Here is a 17580-nt window from a genome sequence, read left to right as displayed (position 1 = left end):
TAGAAGGGATTCTAATGATCCAAGATAATTGGATCTGTTGTTGCATTCTGTAGTTAAGAATGGCAGCTCTGTTGAATGAAAGGCAACACTGGTGTAATCTGGGCTCTCTCCAGTATCACCAGGCTCCAGGTGATTATCCTCTCAACGCTACGTTCACTCCTGATTTCATCACTTAATCGTCTCTGGAGGTTGGCAATAAACAGGTTTTCTCCTCAAAAAGTCTTGGAGAAAAAATGTGATCTTGGGTCGAAAGACTATTCAATGATTATGAAGAATTGATTCAATGTCATGATATGATTCCTGCAATTTTCTGTTACGACGATTATTATTATCTCAACCAATACATTGGCATCTTAACCAATATATTGGTGATTTCAATCAATACATTGTTTGGGTAACAGTTTAGTTGTCTTTATGGCTTGTAGTAACTGAGTAACTACTTTGGTATCTCAAAAATTGTATTACTCAGATAAACATAGCAACTATACTGAACAAAAATATAAACGCAACATGCAACAATTTCATTGATTTTACTGAGTTACAGTTCATATGAGGAAATCAGTCAATTGAAATAAATTCATTAGGCCCTAATCTATGGATTTCACATGACTGGGAATACAGATACAGTTGAAGTCAGAAGTTTACATACACCTTAGCCAAATACATTTAAACTCAGGTTTTCACAATTCATGACATTTAATCTTAGTAAAAATTCCCTGTCTTAGATCAGTTAGGTTCACCACTTTATTTTAAGAATGTGAAATGTCAGAATAATATTAGAGAGAAATATTTATTTTAGCTTTAATTTATTTCATCACATTCCCAGTGGGACAGAAGTTTACATACATTTAATTAGTATTTGGTAGCATTGCCTTTAAATTGTTTAATTTGGGTCAAACGTTTCGAGTAGCCTTCCACAAGCTTCCCACAATTTCTATAATTTTGAGGTCAGGGATTTGTGATGGCCACTCCAATACCTTGACTTTGTTGTCCTTAAGCCATTTTGCCACAACTTTTGTTCATTTGGAAGACCCATTTGCGACCAAGCTATAACTTCCTGACTGATGTCTTGAGATGTTGCTTCAATATATCCACATACATTTCCTGCCTCATGATGTCATCTATTTTGTGAAGTGCACCAGGTACACCTCCAATTGACTCAAATTATGTCAACTAGCCTATCAGAAACTTCTAAAGCCATGACATCATTTTCTGGAATTTTCCAAGCTGTTTAAATGCACAGTGTCACGTTCTGAGCTTAGTTTCTTCTTTATGTCTCTATTTTGGTTTGGTCAGGGCGTGAGTTGGGGTGGGCATTCTAGGTTTTGTTCTAGGTTTTGTATTTCTGTGTTTGGCCTGGTATGGTTCCCAATCAGAGGCAGCTGTCAATCGTTGTCTCTGATTGAGAACCATACTCAGGTAGCCTGTTTTCCCACTTTGAGTTGTGGGTGATTGTTTTCTGTTTTGTGTGTATACCTTACAGAACTGTTTCGTTTCGTTCTCAGTTCTCAGTTCTGTTTCGTTTCGTTCTTCGTTCTCAGTGTTCAGTTTATTTTATACCATTAAAAATGAACACTTACCACGCTGCACCTTGGTCCTCTTCTCCTTCTCCCGACGACGTTCGTGACACACAGTCAACTGAGTGTATGTAAACTTCTGACCCACTGGAATTGTGATACAGTAAAACAATCTGTCTGTAAATAATTGTTGGAAAAATGTATTGTGTCGTGCACAAAGTAGATGTCCTAACCGACTTGCCATAACTATAGTTTGTTAACAAGAAATTTGTGGAGTGGTTGAAAAACTAGTTTTAATGACTCCAACTGTAAACTTCCGACTTCAACTGTATGCATCTGTTGGTCACAGATACCTTAAAATAAATTGGCCTAAGGATCTCGTCATGGTATTTCTGTGCATTCACATTGCCATCGATAAAATGTAATTGTGTTCGTTGTCAGTAGCTTATGCCTGCCTATATCATAACCCCACCGCCACCATGGGGCACTCTGTTCACAACGTTGACGTCAGCAAACCCCTCGTCCACATGACATCATAAACATGGTCTGAGGTTGTGGGGCCGGTTGGAATTGACAAATTCTCTAAAACGATGTTGGAAGCAGCTTATGGTCTCGAAATTGACATTAAATTGTCTGGCAACAGCTCTGGTGGATAGTCCTGTAGTCAGTATGCCAATTGCAGGCTCCCTCAACACTTGAGACATCTGTGGCATTGTGTTGTGTGACAAAACTGCACATTAGAGGGGCCTTGTATTGTCCCCAGCACAAGGTGCACCTGTGTAATGATCATGCTGTTTAATCAGCTTCTTTATATGCCACACCTGTCATGTGGATGGATTATCTTGGAAAAGGAGAAATGCTCACTAACATGGACGTAAATAAATTTGTACACAAAATGTGAAAGAAATAAGCTTTTGTGTATGGAAAATTTCTGGGATCTTTTATTTCAGCTCATGAAACATGGGACCAATACTTCACATGTTGCGTTTATATTTTTGTTCAGTGTAGATAAGCTTAATGAAAGAATGATCGAATTGGAATGTTAGAAAACCATTCAAATTCTGGCTGTCATATCAGTTACTAGTTACTATGTAATTACACAAATACAAGATACATCTAACTGTATGGTATCTGTTAAACTTAATGACATTTTGGTCAATATTTGTGTTGAAGTATATAATAATGTAAACCTAGATTTGGGATTAAGACCTCTCTGTGTTGTGAGTCCTTTAATCCTCCCTCACACCTACTGAACTACTCAAGACATGACTAGTATAACACGGCTTGGTTAAAATGAATGAGGGGACAGCTAGACAGACAAACAAACAGACAGTAATATTCTCTTCCACAGATCATTCCACACCCAATGATGGATTGTACCAGGCACAGACAGTATTTCGTAAAAGTATCATGTCACAGATCCCTCCGGAACATTCATTACTCACACCTGGCCCCTACTGCCAGGGATTAGTAATTGTATAAGTGTGTTCTTGGTTTACCATTGTCCTGTCGATTATTGTTACTATGTCCGTTGGTGCGTGTGAGTACCTGTGCTGTGTGTTTTGGGCTTTCGTGCCCTTGTGGATTGCGCAGATGATTACGGGTCTCTTCCTGTGTGTTAATCATTGTGCGCGTGTGTTATTTATTCAAGGTACTCCTCGCTCTTTTGTTTGGGTTTCAACCCTGTGTTTTGTGTACGTGTTTGTTTGGTCTTCGTCCTCGTGCCTTTACACGGCACGCCGCAATTTGGGGCTTAATAAAAAAAAAAATTACGCATTCCTGCGCCTGTCTCCCGATCCTTCATGCCAGCGTGACACATCACCCTATTGGTGCCCTTTGCCACAAATGGGCTGGGCTGGGCAGGTAGCAACAGCAGCAATAATACACACTTCACCATGGGAATGTAACAGCACAGCTGAACTGAAGACTTGACTGACGACTTACAGCGTCCCCTGGCGAGAGCGTGCACTCTAACTACATTATGCTGGGAAGAGACATGAGTAAAATAGGATTCCATCATTTTTCAAGGGGAGAGTCAACACTATGTTAATGGGTGTGTTGTCCACAGTACGATTTCCGACAGATGTTGATTGAGTCTGCCATCCGTTGCTTTGACAATTTTGACAGCTCCAGTCATGTTTGTATGTATACCTCTCAGGTTTCTGTACACATGAAGAGATAATGTCCTCTACCAAAAGGTGAGAGGAGGGCCATGTACTTTTCATCAAAGCACTGCACATTCACGTACACCTGGATAATCAGATGCAGGGTCTGGATGTTGTAACTAAACTCCTTTTATTAGTTTCCCACATGTTGACATCTGAAGAATCAGCCCTCTGTTGCCCGTGCCACCATGGAGACAGTGAGAAGTGAGGGTCCAGTCATTTTCACTGGGAAGGTAGAGCTGAAATGCACACTACTGTACCAAACAGAGGCCTCTCGATGCATACACTTCACAAAAATACAAAGTGGCACTGTTGGAAACACACTCAGGTAATACCCAGAGGCCAGAGTCCTTCACATTTGCAACTTAAAGTACATCCCTGAAACTCTGTCCATGGAGAAATCTGATTGTGATGTATTTCTCTTGTCGGTGTAGGAGGTGCATGCCCGCGGGATGGATAGTGGTTCACTACGAATGTAATGGTATCAGAGTTAAATTAAGACATAAATAACTTCAAAGGGCTCTCTAACGTAGGCGTGTACACAGGGGTAAACTGTGGAAGAGATAGACAAATATCTCACCCATTAAGGATAATTACAAAGTTAAAGACTGGGGCTCTGGGACAGGGGTATTGTACTCTAGGAATAGCTGGCCGCTCCCACAGGGTAGCCAGAAGTTTACAGAGAGGGATGTTTGGCTGATGAGAAAGAGGATTAGACACACAATGTCACATAAGGTGATGAGTGGCATTGAAAGAGGTTTAATTTACATTCGGGAGTGAAAAAAATGCTTTCCAATTGGGTGATGTTACTACAAAGACATAACGACAAGCACATTGCCAACGTAAAAATCATGCATGCCTACTCAGGTAAGTGCAAAAGATAACGTGACTCTTCTTTTGCTCTCTCAAGCTCCTCCTCCTCATTCTTGTCAGTGCTACAGAAGTTTTGTTGAACGTAAAAAACGCACTACGAATCTGTGATGCCAGGCCGATGGTGGTTAATAAATGAAGATAGTTCACTCAGGCCGTTTACCATTGAAAAAAAGCAAGTTCCGGTGTACTTAACTGGGTGTGTCTCCCATAGACAGTAATGCAATAGCAGCTGGGTCTGGTCTACTTAGTTCATTGAAAAAACGGGTGAACAAACAGCGAGTGGGTTGTCTCGCTTCCTATTCCTTCTTTGGCCAGGCTGCGCAGTGTCTGTCTGCCACACTTCCTGAAACACCTGTTTGTCAGTTAGTGGGCACTGGACAGGCACAGCGGAGCAAATGAGTTACACAAAAACATGGACGACGAGTCCCTGGAATGCAACATTTGACTAGACTTTACAATTTATTCTAATTGTTCTAAACCCCCACCTCATTTTACTAAAATGCTTCGGCAACAACATACGAGTATACGTTTGAACATTGTATTGTTGCTGTATTTAGTGGTTTGTTTTGGTGAGTACAACCCTCTTATTTGTCGAGCTCGTTTTCAATGTCACAGATCGCCGAATTTGCGTTACAAACAAATTAAACACACATTCGGGTTGTGGGTGTTTTATAGAATCCTGAATTTGTACCCTGTATAACTGTCTAGGCTGTTTTTACCCTACAGACTCATTAATTGTGAATTATTGTTAGAATTATTATAATAAGCCACATGTTTCCCTTTACATTTAACATAATATATACACCATTTTGGTTAGGCTACTATGTATCCATTTGTGAATAGTCACTACCAAGTAATTATACTGCATGTTCACAACAAACCAAATTGCTCCTGAGGCCTATGTTCCTTACAACAGGAATGCAGTACCCTGTCATGTGAAATTCACGAGACCCTTGGCTTTGACCTTTTCCATTGTTTTCAATTTCAGACACGTTTTGTTATTGAGCTTAACGTAGCCTGCGTCCAATGCAAAGCATCCATGATCTATAACTGTGAATATGACTCTTGGGTGAGGTCTATTGACATTGATCAGATTTATATAACAATTCATATTTGGATATTTACTGGTTGGACAGTAGGAGTCATTTCCTGTATGTTAGAGACATATGTGGATAAATGCCAATGGGTTGCCAACTTTCCCATCAACAATTTAAATGTCAACAGCTATCAAGCATCTGCTACTCGAAAGGCTCTTCAGCTTGAAATATTATTATTTATTATATATATATATTTTTTTGCTACCTTGATTATGAGATTCGCTTGTTCACTTTTGGTCCACTTTACAATGAGGTCTTTTTAAATAGCGCAGGATTTCTGTATATTAACCTATGTAGATCACAGTACTCAGACTGTCGCTGTGTCCATAGATTTTATTTTTTTAAGTGTCTGCTTTGGATGTGACCTTCACTTGTCTCTGTGGGGACAGTGTACAAAAGCTTACAGTTTAGTCGGAAGTTACCCGACTACACCTTAGCCAAATACTTTTAAACTCAGTTTTTCACAATTCATGACATTTAATCCTAGTAAAAATGCCCTGTCTTAGGTCAGTTAGGATCACCACTTTATTTAAGAATGTGAAATGTCAGAATAATAGAGAGAATGATTTATTTCAGCTTTTATTTATTTTCATCACATTCCCAGTGGGTCAGAAGTTTACATACACTCAATTAGTATTTGGTAGCATTGCCTTTAAATTGTTTAATTTGGGTCAAACGTTTCGAGTAGCCTTCCACAAGCTTCCCACAATAAGTTGGGTGAATTCTGTCCCATTTCTCCTGACAGAGCTGGTGTAACTGAGTCAGGTTTGTAGGCCTCCTTGCTCGCACACACTTTTTCAGTTTTGCCCACAAATGTTGTATAGGATTGAGGTCAGGGCTTTGTGATGGCCACTCCATACCTTGACTTTGTTGTCCTTAAGCCATTTTGCCACAACTTTGGAAGTATGCTTGGGCTCATTGTCCATTTGGAAGACCCATTTGCGACCAAGCTTTAACTTCCTGACTGATGTCTTGAGATGTTGCTTCAATATATCCACATAATTTTCCTGCCTCATGTTGCCATCTATTTTGTGAAGTGCACAAGTCCCTCCTGCAGCAAAGCACCTCCACAACATGATGCTGCCACCCCCATGTTTCACGGTTGAGATGGTGTTCTACGGCTTGCAAGCCTCCCCCTTTTTCCTCCAAACATAACTGTGGTCATTATGGCCAAACAGTTCTATTTTCAGACCAGAGGACATTTCTCCAAAAAGTATGATCTTTGTCCCCATGTGCAGTTGCAAACTGTAGTCTGGCTTTTTTATGGGGGTTTTGGAGCAGTGGCTTCTTCCTTGCTGAGCGGCCTTTCAGGTTATGTCGATATAGGACGTGTTTTACTGTGGATATAGATACTTTGGTACCTGTTTCCTCCAACATCTTCACAAGGTCCTTTGCTGTTGTTCTGGGATTGATTTGCACTTTTTGCACCAAAGTACATTCATCTCTAGGAGACAGAACGCGTCTCCTTCCTGAGCGGTATGATGGCTGCATGGTCCCAAGTTGTTTATACTTGGATACTATTGTTTCTACAGATGAATGTGGTACCTTCAGGCATTTGGATATTGCTCCAAAGGATGAACCAAACTTGTGGAGGTCTACAATTTTTTGGCTGATTTATTTAGATTTTCCCATGATGTCAAGCAAAGAGGCACTGAGTTTTAAGGTAGGCCTTGAAATACATCCACAGGTACACCTCCAATTGACTCAAATGATGATAATTATCCTATCAGAAACTTCTAAAGCCATGACATCTTTTTCTGGACTTTTCCAAGCTGTTTAAAAGAGCAGTCAACTTAGTGTTTGTTAACTTCTGACCCACTAGAATTGTGATACAGTGAATTAATCTGTCTGTAAAGAATTGATGGAAAATTACATGTGTCATGCACAAAGTAGATGTCCTAACCGACTTGCCAAAACTATAGTTTGTTAATTAACAAGACATTTTTGGACTGGTTGAAAAACTAATTTTAATGACGCCAACTTAAGTGTATATAAACTTCTGACCTCTGTATCTACTTGCTCCAAGGCAGAAGAATTGTTATGTACTGTTGAAATCTGAATCACATGCAGACCTACAGTGTGCTGTATGTTAAATGATACGTTTGCATTTCCCTGTGTGGGTTGGAATTCACATGGAAAATACAGTATTGAATCTTTGGGGGTGTGCCTGTTTTGAAATATATCACACATTATTTAAATCTTTTGTCTTTAAAAAAAGATTTTTTACATTGCACAATGTCTGCATTGGCAACACTCGTCACAAGGAATACTACTACTGTAGGCTGTGTTGTTATTGCCATGTTTGCTGATAGTTGATGGAAAGATCAACAGCTTTTGTTGTTTGCTTGCCAATCCAGGAAGTGGTCGACTATTTTACATGTGCCACTTGTACATACACTTGTTATGGAAATCGTTAGAAAATCAGCTCCTCCTCAATTTCTACACATTATACAACTGGTGTGCAGTGCTTGTTTCGTAGGCATGTTCTAGGCAGAACAGCTATTAAATGGTTGAGATTTTGATTAATTGCTTGGAATGCTTGTGGTTGTTATGTCTGTATGTTGCCAATGCCAGACTCTCAATGTCAATGAAAAGATAACAAGGAAAGAGAGAGAACTAGGACACTGTTACTGCTATTCTTGAGTCGTCGGGTAGTCTTGTTGTCAGATGTTGCCAGGGAAACAATGTCTCCCATGGAAAATGCATTAGATTGTGTAATTCCAATTAATGGCAGGCAGTGTACAGACGTTTTAATGTTGCCATCTGGGTACTGGGTCAACAATGTGGGCCTTTAGGGGTACCTTTGACATTGTGATTTATATGCAATTGTAAAATGAGACCTTTAGATTTATTCTGTTTATTTTTGTTTTATTTATATGAACTACCTTTCTTCCAAATTATTAATCTTTTGACTATCACAATGTATTTTGCTCCCAACTGGATTTCACTCAAAATTCTGTACAATTGTCTGCCCTTCCTCCTCCTGAATCTGTCTTCCTCATCTGACCACCTCACCCTTCCTGCCCTGCTGTCTCCCTCAGTGCTGTGCCCTGTGTCAGGCATAACAGTGAGCTCCCCTGCGGAGGTCCATTCTGTGAGGGGTGATGCCGTCACCCTGACTTGCACTTTCACCTCTACCAGCCGAGCCACCAGCCGTATGTCAGTGGACTGGTCCTACAGGCCCCAGACCGGAGGCCCTCCGCAGGCAGTAAGTACCCATGAATCAGTATATTGAGTTGATTGATAATAAAGCGCACATTGAATGAAGAATTACTGTGCTTTTACGCCCTGGCATGGGTACACTCAATATGGCTGCCGCCGGCCCTCCCATCCCAATACATTGACTTGAATTGTGATGCCCGTTAGAGTAATTCTATTTCTATGGTACACTTAACCCCTGGAAATATGACTCAGAGACCCCAGGCAGTTAGGGGCAGGAATCAGGATCACTCTTCTACATCTTGGTGATGTGGTAAATGTATGTTAAGTTGCGGTCAGGTCTCCGACACCAAAGCTCCCCTAGATCCAATTTCCTTGTCGATACTCTTAGCAGCTGACCGCGTACATTTTTAATACCATTTGGAGGGCCGATAATGTATACACTATGTAGTTGTTGGCGAATCATATCCTATAGGAGCACTCAGCGCTAATGTTCTGCGGCTCCCTTGATGAGGTGATAGGAGCTGTTGGTTTAGTCATTAAGATGTAGTAGTCAGGCCTACTGCTGTGTCAGTGTCAGCAGATAGTGTGGGCTGTTATGTCACTAACACAAACTCTTCATCCTAGGTGTGTGTCGGCTGTATAAGCATAGCAGGGTTTGGTTTAAATTCCTTATTTACTCGAACAAGTTTGTTCTGTGCAACTATAGATGGATAAGGAAACGTGTATAACTTTTTGCCGCATAGCCCAACAGAGCTAGCCAACACAACAGAGCTAGCCAACACAACAGGGCTAGCCAACACAACAGAGCTAGAGAGTGAATCTGTCTCTCATAGTACATTTATTTCCATCCAATTTCATTATTGGATTCGGACACATTTATTGCCACAATCGTATATCAAAAGGCACTGTGAATAAGTATTTGAAAACTCAATCAGAAATATAATTTATCAGCCAATGCTTGAGAACTATGAATTGGTGGTGTGCTTCAGTCTCCCTGCATGATTATCAATATCTTGATGAGAATGAATTTCCAGGGTTGAAAAGGCAGCTCAAAATGTCCAACGATTAAATCACATATCCGTAGCAACGGATAGCAAGGAAGGACTTGGATGGCTTGTGATTAAATTCCTCTGAATGACTCTGAATGAACACCTCCAGTCAATCAATGTCCTGTATAAGTCATGAGCAAATCAATTCAATATCCATTTTGATGGCCATGATCCACCAGGTATCCACCATCGGTGAGTCACTACCGTTACGGTAACCACAAAGCTTTGAACCACAGACCCTAACATTTGCACCCCGAGAGACAGTTTCCCGGACCCAAATTAGTCCCGGATTGAAAATCATTCAATGATGATTCTACATTGAAAATGAGTTTTAGTCCAGGTCTAGCTTTAATCTGGGTCTGGCTCTGAATGTTTCAGAGGTACTTGGCTAGTTGTAACCTGTCTGAGTTAGGCCTAAGTATCTGTCTGGGTTGACTGGGTGCAGTCTCAGCTCTATGGCTGTCTGAACTGAAGTGCCTCCTGGAGAGCCCAGCCCATACAGAGCTATAAAACAATATAACTGCTAAGCACCATTGATTGTTAACAGGCCTGCTGTGTGTTGGTTTTTCTGTATATTTTCTTGTGCCGCTTATTCACTATATGTAATTAGTTTTCTTCAATGTGGCTCTTTGACACTTCTTATTGTCTATTTGTCGGTGTGTTGCCGTCTGATGAGTAAAGCCCTATTTTAGCTTCAACTTTATTCAAACCCCTTTTTGAAACCATTCCCAGCCTTCTACCCCTGCTACTTTTCGAAACGCGGTCATGGTTAGTGTGATTGATGCAGTATTTCTGTTGTCTGTGTCTTGTAAAGTGGCTCTGTTGTTGCCACGGTCTGAGTAACACTGTCCTAACCCTATGCCCAGAGTCATCACAATCTCTCCTCTTTGTTCCCCAGTTCTTCCACTTCTCCTCTCTGGTGTTCCCTCCGCTGGACGGCCAGTTTAACGGGCGAGTGAAGTGGCTGGGTAGCCCGGCCCGGGGCGAGGCCTCCATCCAGCTCCTCAACGCCTCCCTCAGCGACAACGGCACCTACACCTGCTCCGTCAGGAACCCCCCCGACGTCCACGGATTCCCCACCTCACAGACCGTCCTCACCGTGACGCCCGAAGGTGAGGCAATTCCTCAGAGAAATGTATATTTAGGGCCAAATTCTAACTTGAGATGGGTGCATGTGAATCATGCACTGATGTCAATAGGACTATTGAGAAAATGTTCCAGTAAGAACATTTGTGTGCGTCTCAAGTCAGAATTTGTCCCGTAATTGAGAGGCAGGAGTTTAAGATTTGTTAGTAAAGATGATTGTGGGTTCACCCTGTTGACCTTAGGAATGATGACGTGTAGAACATGACTGTGTGGGAATTGTGGCACTGGGGAGATTTACGACTCATTGTGCAGTAAAACCTACCTCGTGTTCAATGCTGGTATGGTCGGTCACATTTATATGATGCCTTTTCGAATACTTATAGATTTCAGTACGTGTGCACTACACATAGTCACATTTTTCACAAAGCTAAAACAATCCATCTTTTAGAAGCTTTTGAGGACAGGATGCAGATTTATTTTACAGGTTTATTAAAGCAATTGCACACGAAGGCATGCTAAACTACCTTTTTAGTACGGCTGTGCTGCGATCATAGGTACAAGGCGGATCTCGTAACTAAAGAGATTAAGGAATCTTTACCGTCTCCACTTTGCGCTGATACTGAGTGTGTATGTGGTTATGATGAACCCTCTCCTCTCCACAGTGCTCGCGGTTCACTTCTCGGACGTGGCGGTGCTTTTAGCCTTCATCCTGCTTCCTTCCGCCATCATCACGCTGGTTCTGCTGGGTCGCATGTGCTGCCCTTTGAGGGACAAGAGCCAGGCCCAGGGTTACCACTCCCCTATTGAGGTCACACCTGGGTGAGTAGATTTACTCCTCAATCAGTGCACCAGTTCTTCAGGGCCTCCTGGACATATGGCTTTAAAGAAGTGATATGGTTTTGGTAAAGAGAGCCCCCATCGCTGACTTGCTGAGTGGACACTATGGCTTTTTCTCAAAGAATCTTTCCTTGATTCCTTTCGTCCTCTCTCCTCGCCTCCTTCTCAAAATGCATTGGGGAAGAGGGTCTGAGGGGAGGGACAGTGGACCTTCTCCTCCAATACGATTGAAAAGAAGCCGAGCAGAGATGATGCGAGGAATCAAGGAAAGATCAATTGAGAAACGACCTTGAGCCCGTATAGCAAATTGCTACTGCTGACTGTTTTGTGATTTGACCAATTTGAACACTACCATCTTTTTGACAGAGAGGAGCCTGGCTTCAAGCAGATCCACAGCAAGGAGAAAAACACGACATGCTGCCACATATATCTTCTGGTATGGCATGTTTCTTTTTGCTTATGAATTAGTTAGGGGCACATGTCTCGCCCGATCAATTTCAAATCAAATTGTTTTGGTCACATGCGCCGAATTCAACAGGTGTAGACCTTACAGTGAAATGCCTACTTACAAGCCCTTAATTAACGAACAATGCAGTTTTAAGAAAAAATAAGTGTTAAGTAAAAAAGAACAGTAACAAATAATTAAAGAGCAGCAGTAAAATAACAATAGCGAGGCTATATACATGGGGTATATGTTCTTGTCCGTTGGTAAAATGGTTAGTCCAGTTACCATGTAAGTTGAACTACAGCACATGTTCAATAATGGTGGTCTTTAAACCTAATCTGACTTAAAAACGGCCACCATGTTGTTTGAAATCCCCATCCATGTTGCTGGTGTGAACTACACTGAACAAAAATATAAACGCAACATGTAAAGTGTTGGTCCCATGTTTAATGAGCTGAAATAAACGATCCCAGAAGTGTTCCATTTGCACAAAAAGCTTATCTCTCAAAAATATGGTGCCCGAATTTGTTTACATCCCTGTTAGTAAGCATTTTGGTACAGAGTCAATGTGCGGGGGCACCAGTTAGTCAAGGTAATTGAGGTAATATGTGCATGTAGGTAGAGTTAAAGTGACTATGCATAGATAATGGATGTCATAAGGTGAATGCACCAATTTGTAAGTCGCTCTGGATAAGAGCGTCTGCTAAATGACTTAAATGTAAATGTAATAATAATCAGAGAGTAGCAGCAGTGTAAAAGAGGGGGGTAATGCAAATAGTCTGGGTAGCCATTTGATTAGATGTTCAGGAGTCTTATTGCTAGGGGGAAGAAGCTGTTAAGAAGTCTTTTGGACCTTGACTTTGCGCTCTGGTACCGCTTGCCGTGAGGTATCAGAGAGAACAGTCTATGATTAGGGTGGCTGGAGTCTTTGACAGACACCGCTTGGTATATATGTCCTGGATGGCAGGAAGCTTGGCCCCGGTGATGTACTGGGCTGTACGCACTACCCTCTGTAGTGCCTGGCGGTCGGTTTCCGAGCACTTGCCATACCAGGCAGTGAAGCAACCAGTCAGGATACTCTCGAAAGGTGCAGCAATATAATTTTTGAGGATCTGAGGACCCATGCCAAATCTTTTCAGTCTTCTGAGGGGGAATAGGTTTTGTCGTGCCCTCTTCACGACTGTCTTGGTGTGCTTGGATGATCATAGTTTGTTGGTGATGTGGACACCAAGGAACTTGAAGCTCTCAACCTGCTCCACGACAGCCCTGTCGATGAGAATGGGGGTGTGCTCAGTCCTCCTTTTCATGTAGTCCACAATCCTCTCCTTTGTCTTGATCATGTTGAAGGATAGGTTGTTGTCCTGGCACCACACGGCCAGGTCTCTGACCTCCCTATAGGATGTCTCATCGTTGTCGGTGATCAGGCCTACCACTGTTGTGTCATCAGCAAACTGAATGATGGTGTTTGAGTCGTGCCTGGCCATGCAGTCATGAGTGAACAGGGAGTACAGGAGGGGACTGAGCATTCACCCTTGAGAGGCCCCCGTGTTGAGGATCAGTGTGGCGGCTGTGTTGTTACCTACCCTTACCACCTGGGGGCGGCCCGTCAGGAAGTCCAGGATCCAGTTGCAGAGGGAGGTGTTTAGTCCCAGGGTCCTTCGCGTAGTGATGAGCACTATGGTGTTGAATGCTAAACTGTAGTCAATGAATAGCATTCTCACATAGGTGTTCCTTTTGTCCAGGTGAGAAAGGGCAGTGTGGAGTGCAATAGAGATTGCATCATCTATGGATCTATTGGGGCGGTATGCAAATTGAAGTGGGTCTAGGGTTTCTGGGATAATGGTGTTGTGAGCCATGACCAGCCTTTCAAAGCACTTCGTCTTACAGACATTAGTGCTACGGGTCAGTAGTCATTTAGGCAGGTTACCTTTGTGTTCTTGGGCACAGGGACTATGGTGGCCTGCTTGAAACATGTTGGTATTACAGACTCAGTCAGGGACAGGTTGAAAATGTCAGTGAAGGCACTTGCCAGTTGGTTAGCGTATGCTCAGAGTACACATCCTGGTAATCCGTCTGGTACTGGGGCCTTGTGAATGTTGACCTGTTTAAAGGTCTTACTCATATCTGCTACGGAGAGCGTGATCACACAGTCGTCCGGAACAGATGATGATCTCATGCATGTTTCAGTGTTACTTGCCTCGAAGCAAGCATAGAAGTCATTTATCTCGTCGGGTAGGCTCGTGTCACTGGGCAGCTCGCGGCAGGGCTTCCCTTTGTAGTCTGTAATAGTTTGCAAGCCCTGCCACATCCGACGAGCATCGGAGCCGGTGTAGTACAATTCAATCTTAGTCCTGTATTGACACTTTGCCTGTTTGATGGTTTGTCGGAGGGCATAGTGGGAGTTCTTATAAGCATCTGGGTTAGAGTCCCGCTCCTTGAAATCGGCAGCTCTACACTTTAGCTCAGTGCGGATGTTGCCTGTAATCCATGGCTTCTGGTTGGGGTATGCACGTACAGTCACTGCGGGGACGACGTGATCGATGCACTTATTGATGAAGCCAGTGACTGATGTGGTGTACTCCTCAAAGCCATCGGAAGAATACCGGAACATACTCCAGTCTGTGCTAGCAAAACAGTCCTGTAGCTTAGCATCTGCTTCATCTGACCGCTTTTTTTTACTGACCGAGTCACTGGTGCTTCCTGCTCCTGAATCAGGAGGAAAGGATTATGGAAAAACATCCCCACAGCATGATGCTGCCACCACCATGCTTCACTGTCGGGATGGTGTTTTTCGGGTGATGAGAGGTGTTGGGTTTGCGCCAGACATAGAGTTTTCCTTGATGGCCAAAAAGCTCAATTTTAGTCTCATCTGACCAGCGTACCTTCTTCCATATGTTTGGGGAGTCTTCCACATGCCTTTTGGCGAACACCAAACGTGTTTGATAATTTTTTTCTTTAAGCAGTGACTTTGTTCTGGCCACTCTTCTGTAAAGCCTAGTTCTGTGGAGTGTACGGCTTAAAGTGGTCCTATGGACAGATACTCCAATCTCCGCTGTGGAGCTTTGCAGCTCCTTCAGGGTTATCTTTGGTCTCTTTGTTGCCTCTCTAAAAAATCCCTCCTTGCCTGGTCTGTGAGTTTTGGTGGGCGGCCCTCTCTTGGCAGGTTTGTTGTGGTGCCATATTCTTTCCATTTTTTAATAATGGATTTAATTGTGCTCCGTGGGATGTTAAAAGTTTCAGATATTTTTTTAATAACCCAACCCTGATCTGTACTTCTCCACAACTTTGTCCCTGACCTGTTTGGCGAGCTCCTTGGTTTTCATGGTGCCGCTTAGTGGTGTTGCAGACTCTGTGGCCTTTCAGAACAGGTGTATATATACTGAGATCATGTGACACGTAGATTGCACACATGTGGACTTTATTTAACTAATTATGTGACTTCTGAAGGTAATTGGTTGCACCAGATCTTTTTTAGGGGCTTCATGGCAAAAGGGTGAATACATATGCACGCACCACTTTTCCATTAGTTTTTTCCCCCTTCATTTCACTTCACCAATTTGGACTATTTTGTGTAGTCCATTACATGAAATCCAAATAAAAATCAATTTAAATGACAGGTTGTAATGTAACAAAATAGGAAAAAACGTCAAGGGGGATGAATACTTTTGCAAGGCCACAGTACGTGCTCGTAGTTCATCTATTTTATTATCCAGTGATTGTACGTTGGGTAATAGGTTCGATGGTAAAGGCAGATTACCCACTCGCTGTCGGATCCTTAGAAGGCACCCAGACCTACGTCCCTGATATCTCAGTCTCTTTCTCCTGCGAATAATGGGGATGAGGGCCTTGTCTGGAGTAAATAAGTGTTGTTCCAGTACGGGGTGAGTAATCGCTCTCCTGATATCTAGAATCTATTTTTGGTCATAGGAGACGGTGGCAGAAACATTATGTACAAAATAAGTTACAAATAACGCAAAAAAACCACACAATAGCACAATTGGTTAGGGGACCGTAAAACGGCATCCATCTCCTCCTGCGCCATTATAGCATACTCTAAATGTAGTTTATGTCTGACAATTTGAGATGTCGATTAAATATTTATCTGTTACCCCACTTCCTGTCTCTAGGATTCCGACTATGAGGATTACTACGTCCACAAAGAGAGGCCTCCGGCTCAGGGAGAGACCATGGCCGAGTCTCAGTGCTAGAGATCCCCGGTGGCGGTGGTCTGTAAGAACAGCAGAACAGGAATTCTCACTCACACTGTTAAAAATGCCAAGATTCCTGGACTTGGCTCTGTGGAAGGGGCAGTCTCTCACACTCACCTCCCTTCTCTCATGGCTTGTCCACAGCTGATTCCGCTGGTGGGATAAATGTGAATCCTGTGCCAGACACACACACACACACACACATACGTTTAGCACTATACTCTAAACATTTCTGGATGGATTTTCTTATTATGAAGGAGATGCATATATTAAGTTATTGTCTGCTTTATAACTTTGGAAATGTTGAATCATTGTATTTGTACAGCTATTATGAACGTTTTCTTTTAAGTATCGGTCTTCATGGAATCTATTGCTAGAATTGTAGTTAATCTTTACGTGTGGTTACATCTGCTTCATTGAGGTCCATTAAGATTATTTTAAACATGTCTTTAGAGTTAGTGTTACATTTGAACCCGTTGGTATAACTACATTCAGGAGTGGACATATTATGACCTCACATTCTGAGGTTGAATGAATTTACAGGATTTGATTTACATGTTAGAATTGGGATGTACAGTGTAGTGAATGTTGTTGAATGCATGCATGTGCAAAATGTATTATAATTCTGCTTAATAAAATACAGAAATGTTCTTGTCCGTTGGTAAAATGGTTAGTCCAGTTACCATGTAAGTTGAACTACAGCACATTTTCAATAATGGTGGTCTTTAAACCTAATCTGACTTAAAAACGGGCACCCGTGTTGTTTGAAATCCCCATCCATGTTGCTGGTGTGAACTACACTGAACAAAAATATAAACGCAACATGTAAAGTGTTGGTCCCATGTTTAATGAGCTGAAATAAACGATCCCAGAAGTGTTCCATTTGCACAAAAAGCTTATTTCTCAAAAATATGGTGCCCGAATTTGTTTACATCCCTGTTAGTAAGCATTTCTCCTTTGCCAAGATAATCCATCCACCTGACAGGTGTGGCACATCAAGAAGCTGATTAAACAGCAAGTTTAACAGCTGCCAAGTTGGTGGGCCTATGCCCTCCAAGGCCCACCCATGGATGCCACCCTGCCTAGTCATGTGCAATCCATAGATTAGGGCTTAGTGAATTTATTTAAATTGACTAATTTC

At 42.2% G+C, this 17580-nt stretch overlaps 1 protein-coding gene across 1 annotated transcript; it reads left to right on the top strand.

Moving 5' to 3' along the window:
* Nucleotides 1-4902: 4902 nt before the first annotated feature.
* Nucleotides 4903-17089, top strand: LOC129821997 (myelin protein zero-like protein 3). The gene is made up of 6 exons (XM_055879811.1): nucleotides 4903-5124; nucleotides 8694-8860; nucleotides 10762-10975; nucleotides 11612-11768; nucleotides 12153-12222; nucleotides 16359-17089. The coding sequence occupies exons 1-6, from the start codon at nucleotides 5055-5057 to the stop codon at nucleotides 16437-16439; spliced, it is 759 nt and encodes a 252-aa protein (XP_055735786.1). The 5' UTR covers nucleotides 4903-5054; the 3' UTR covers nucleotides 16440-17089.
* Nucleotides 17090-17580: the final 491 nt, after the last annotated feature.

The sequence above is a fragment of the Salvelinus fontinalis genome, chromosome 24, assembly GCF_029448725.1.
Source record: "Salvelinus fontinalis isolate EN_2023a chromosome 24, ASM2944872v1, whole genome shotgun sequence".
NCBI classification, from domain to species: Eukaryota; Metazoa; Chordata; class Actinopteri; order Salmoniformes; family Salmonidae; genus Salvelinus; species Salvelinus fontinalis.
Note: the sequence above shows the minus strand (reverse complement) of the source record. Positions and strands in the feature narration are given on the sequence as shown.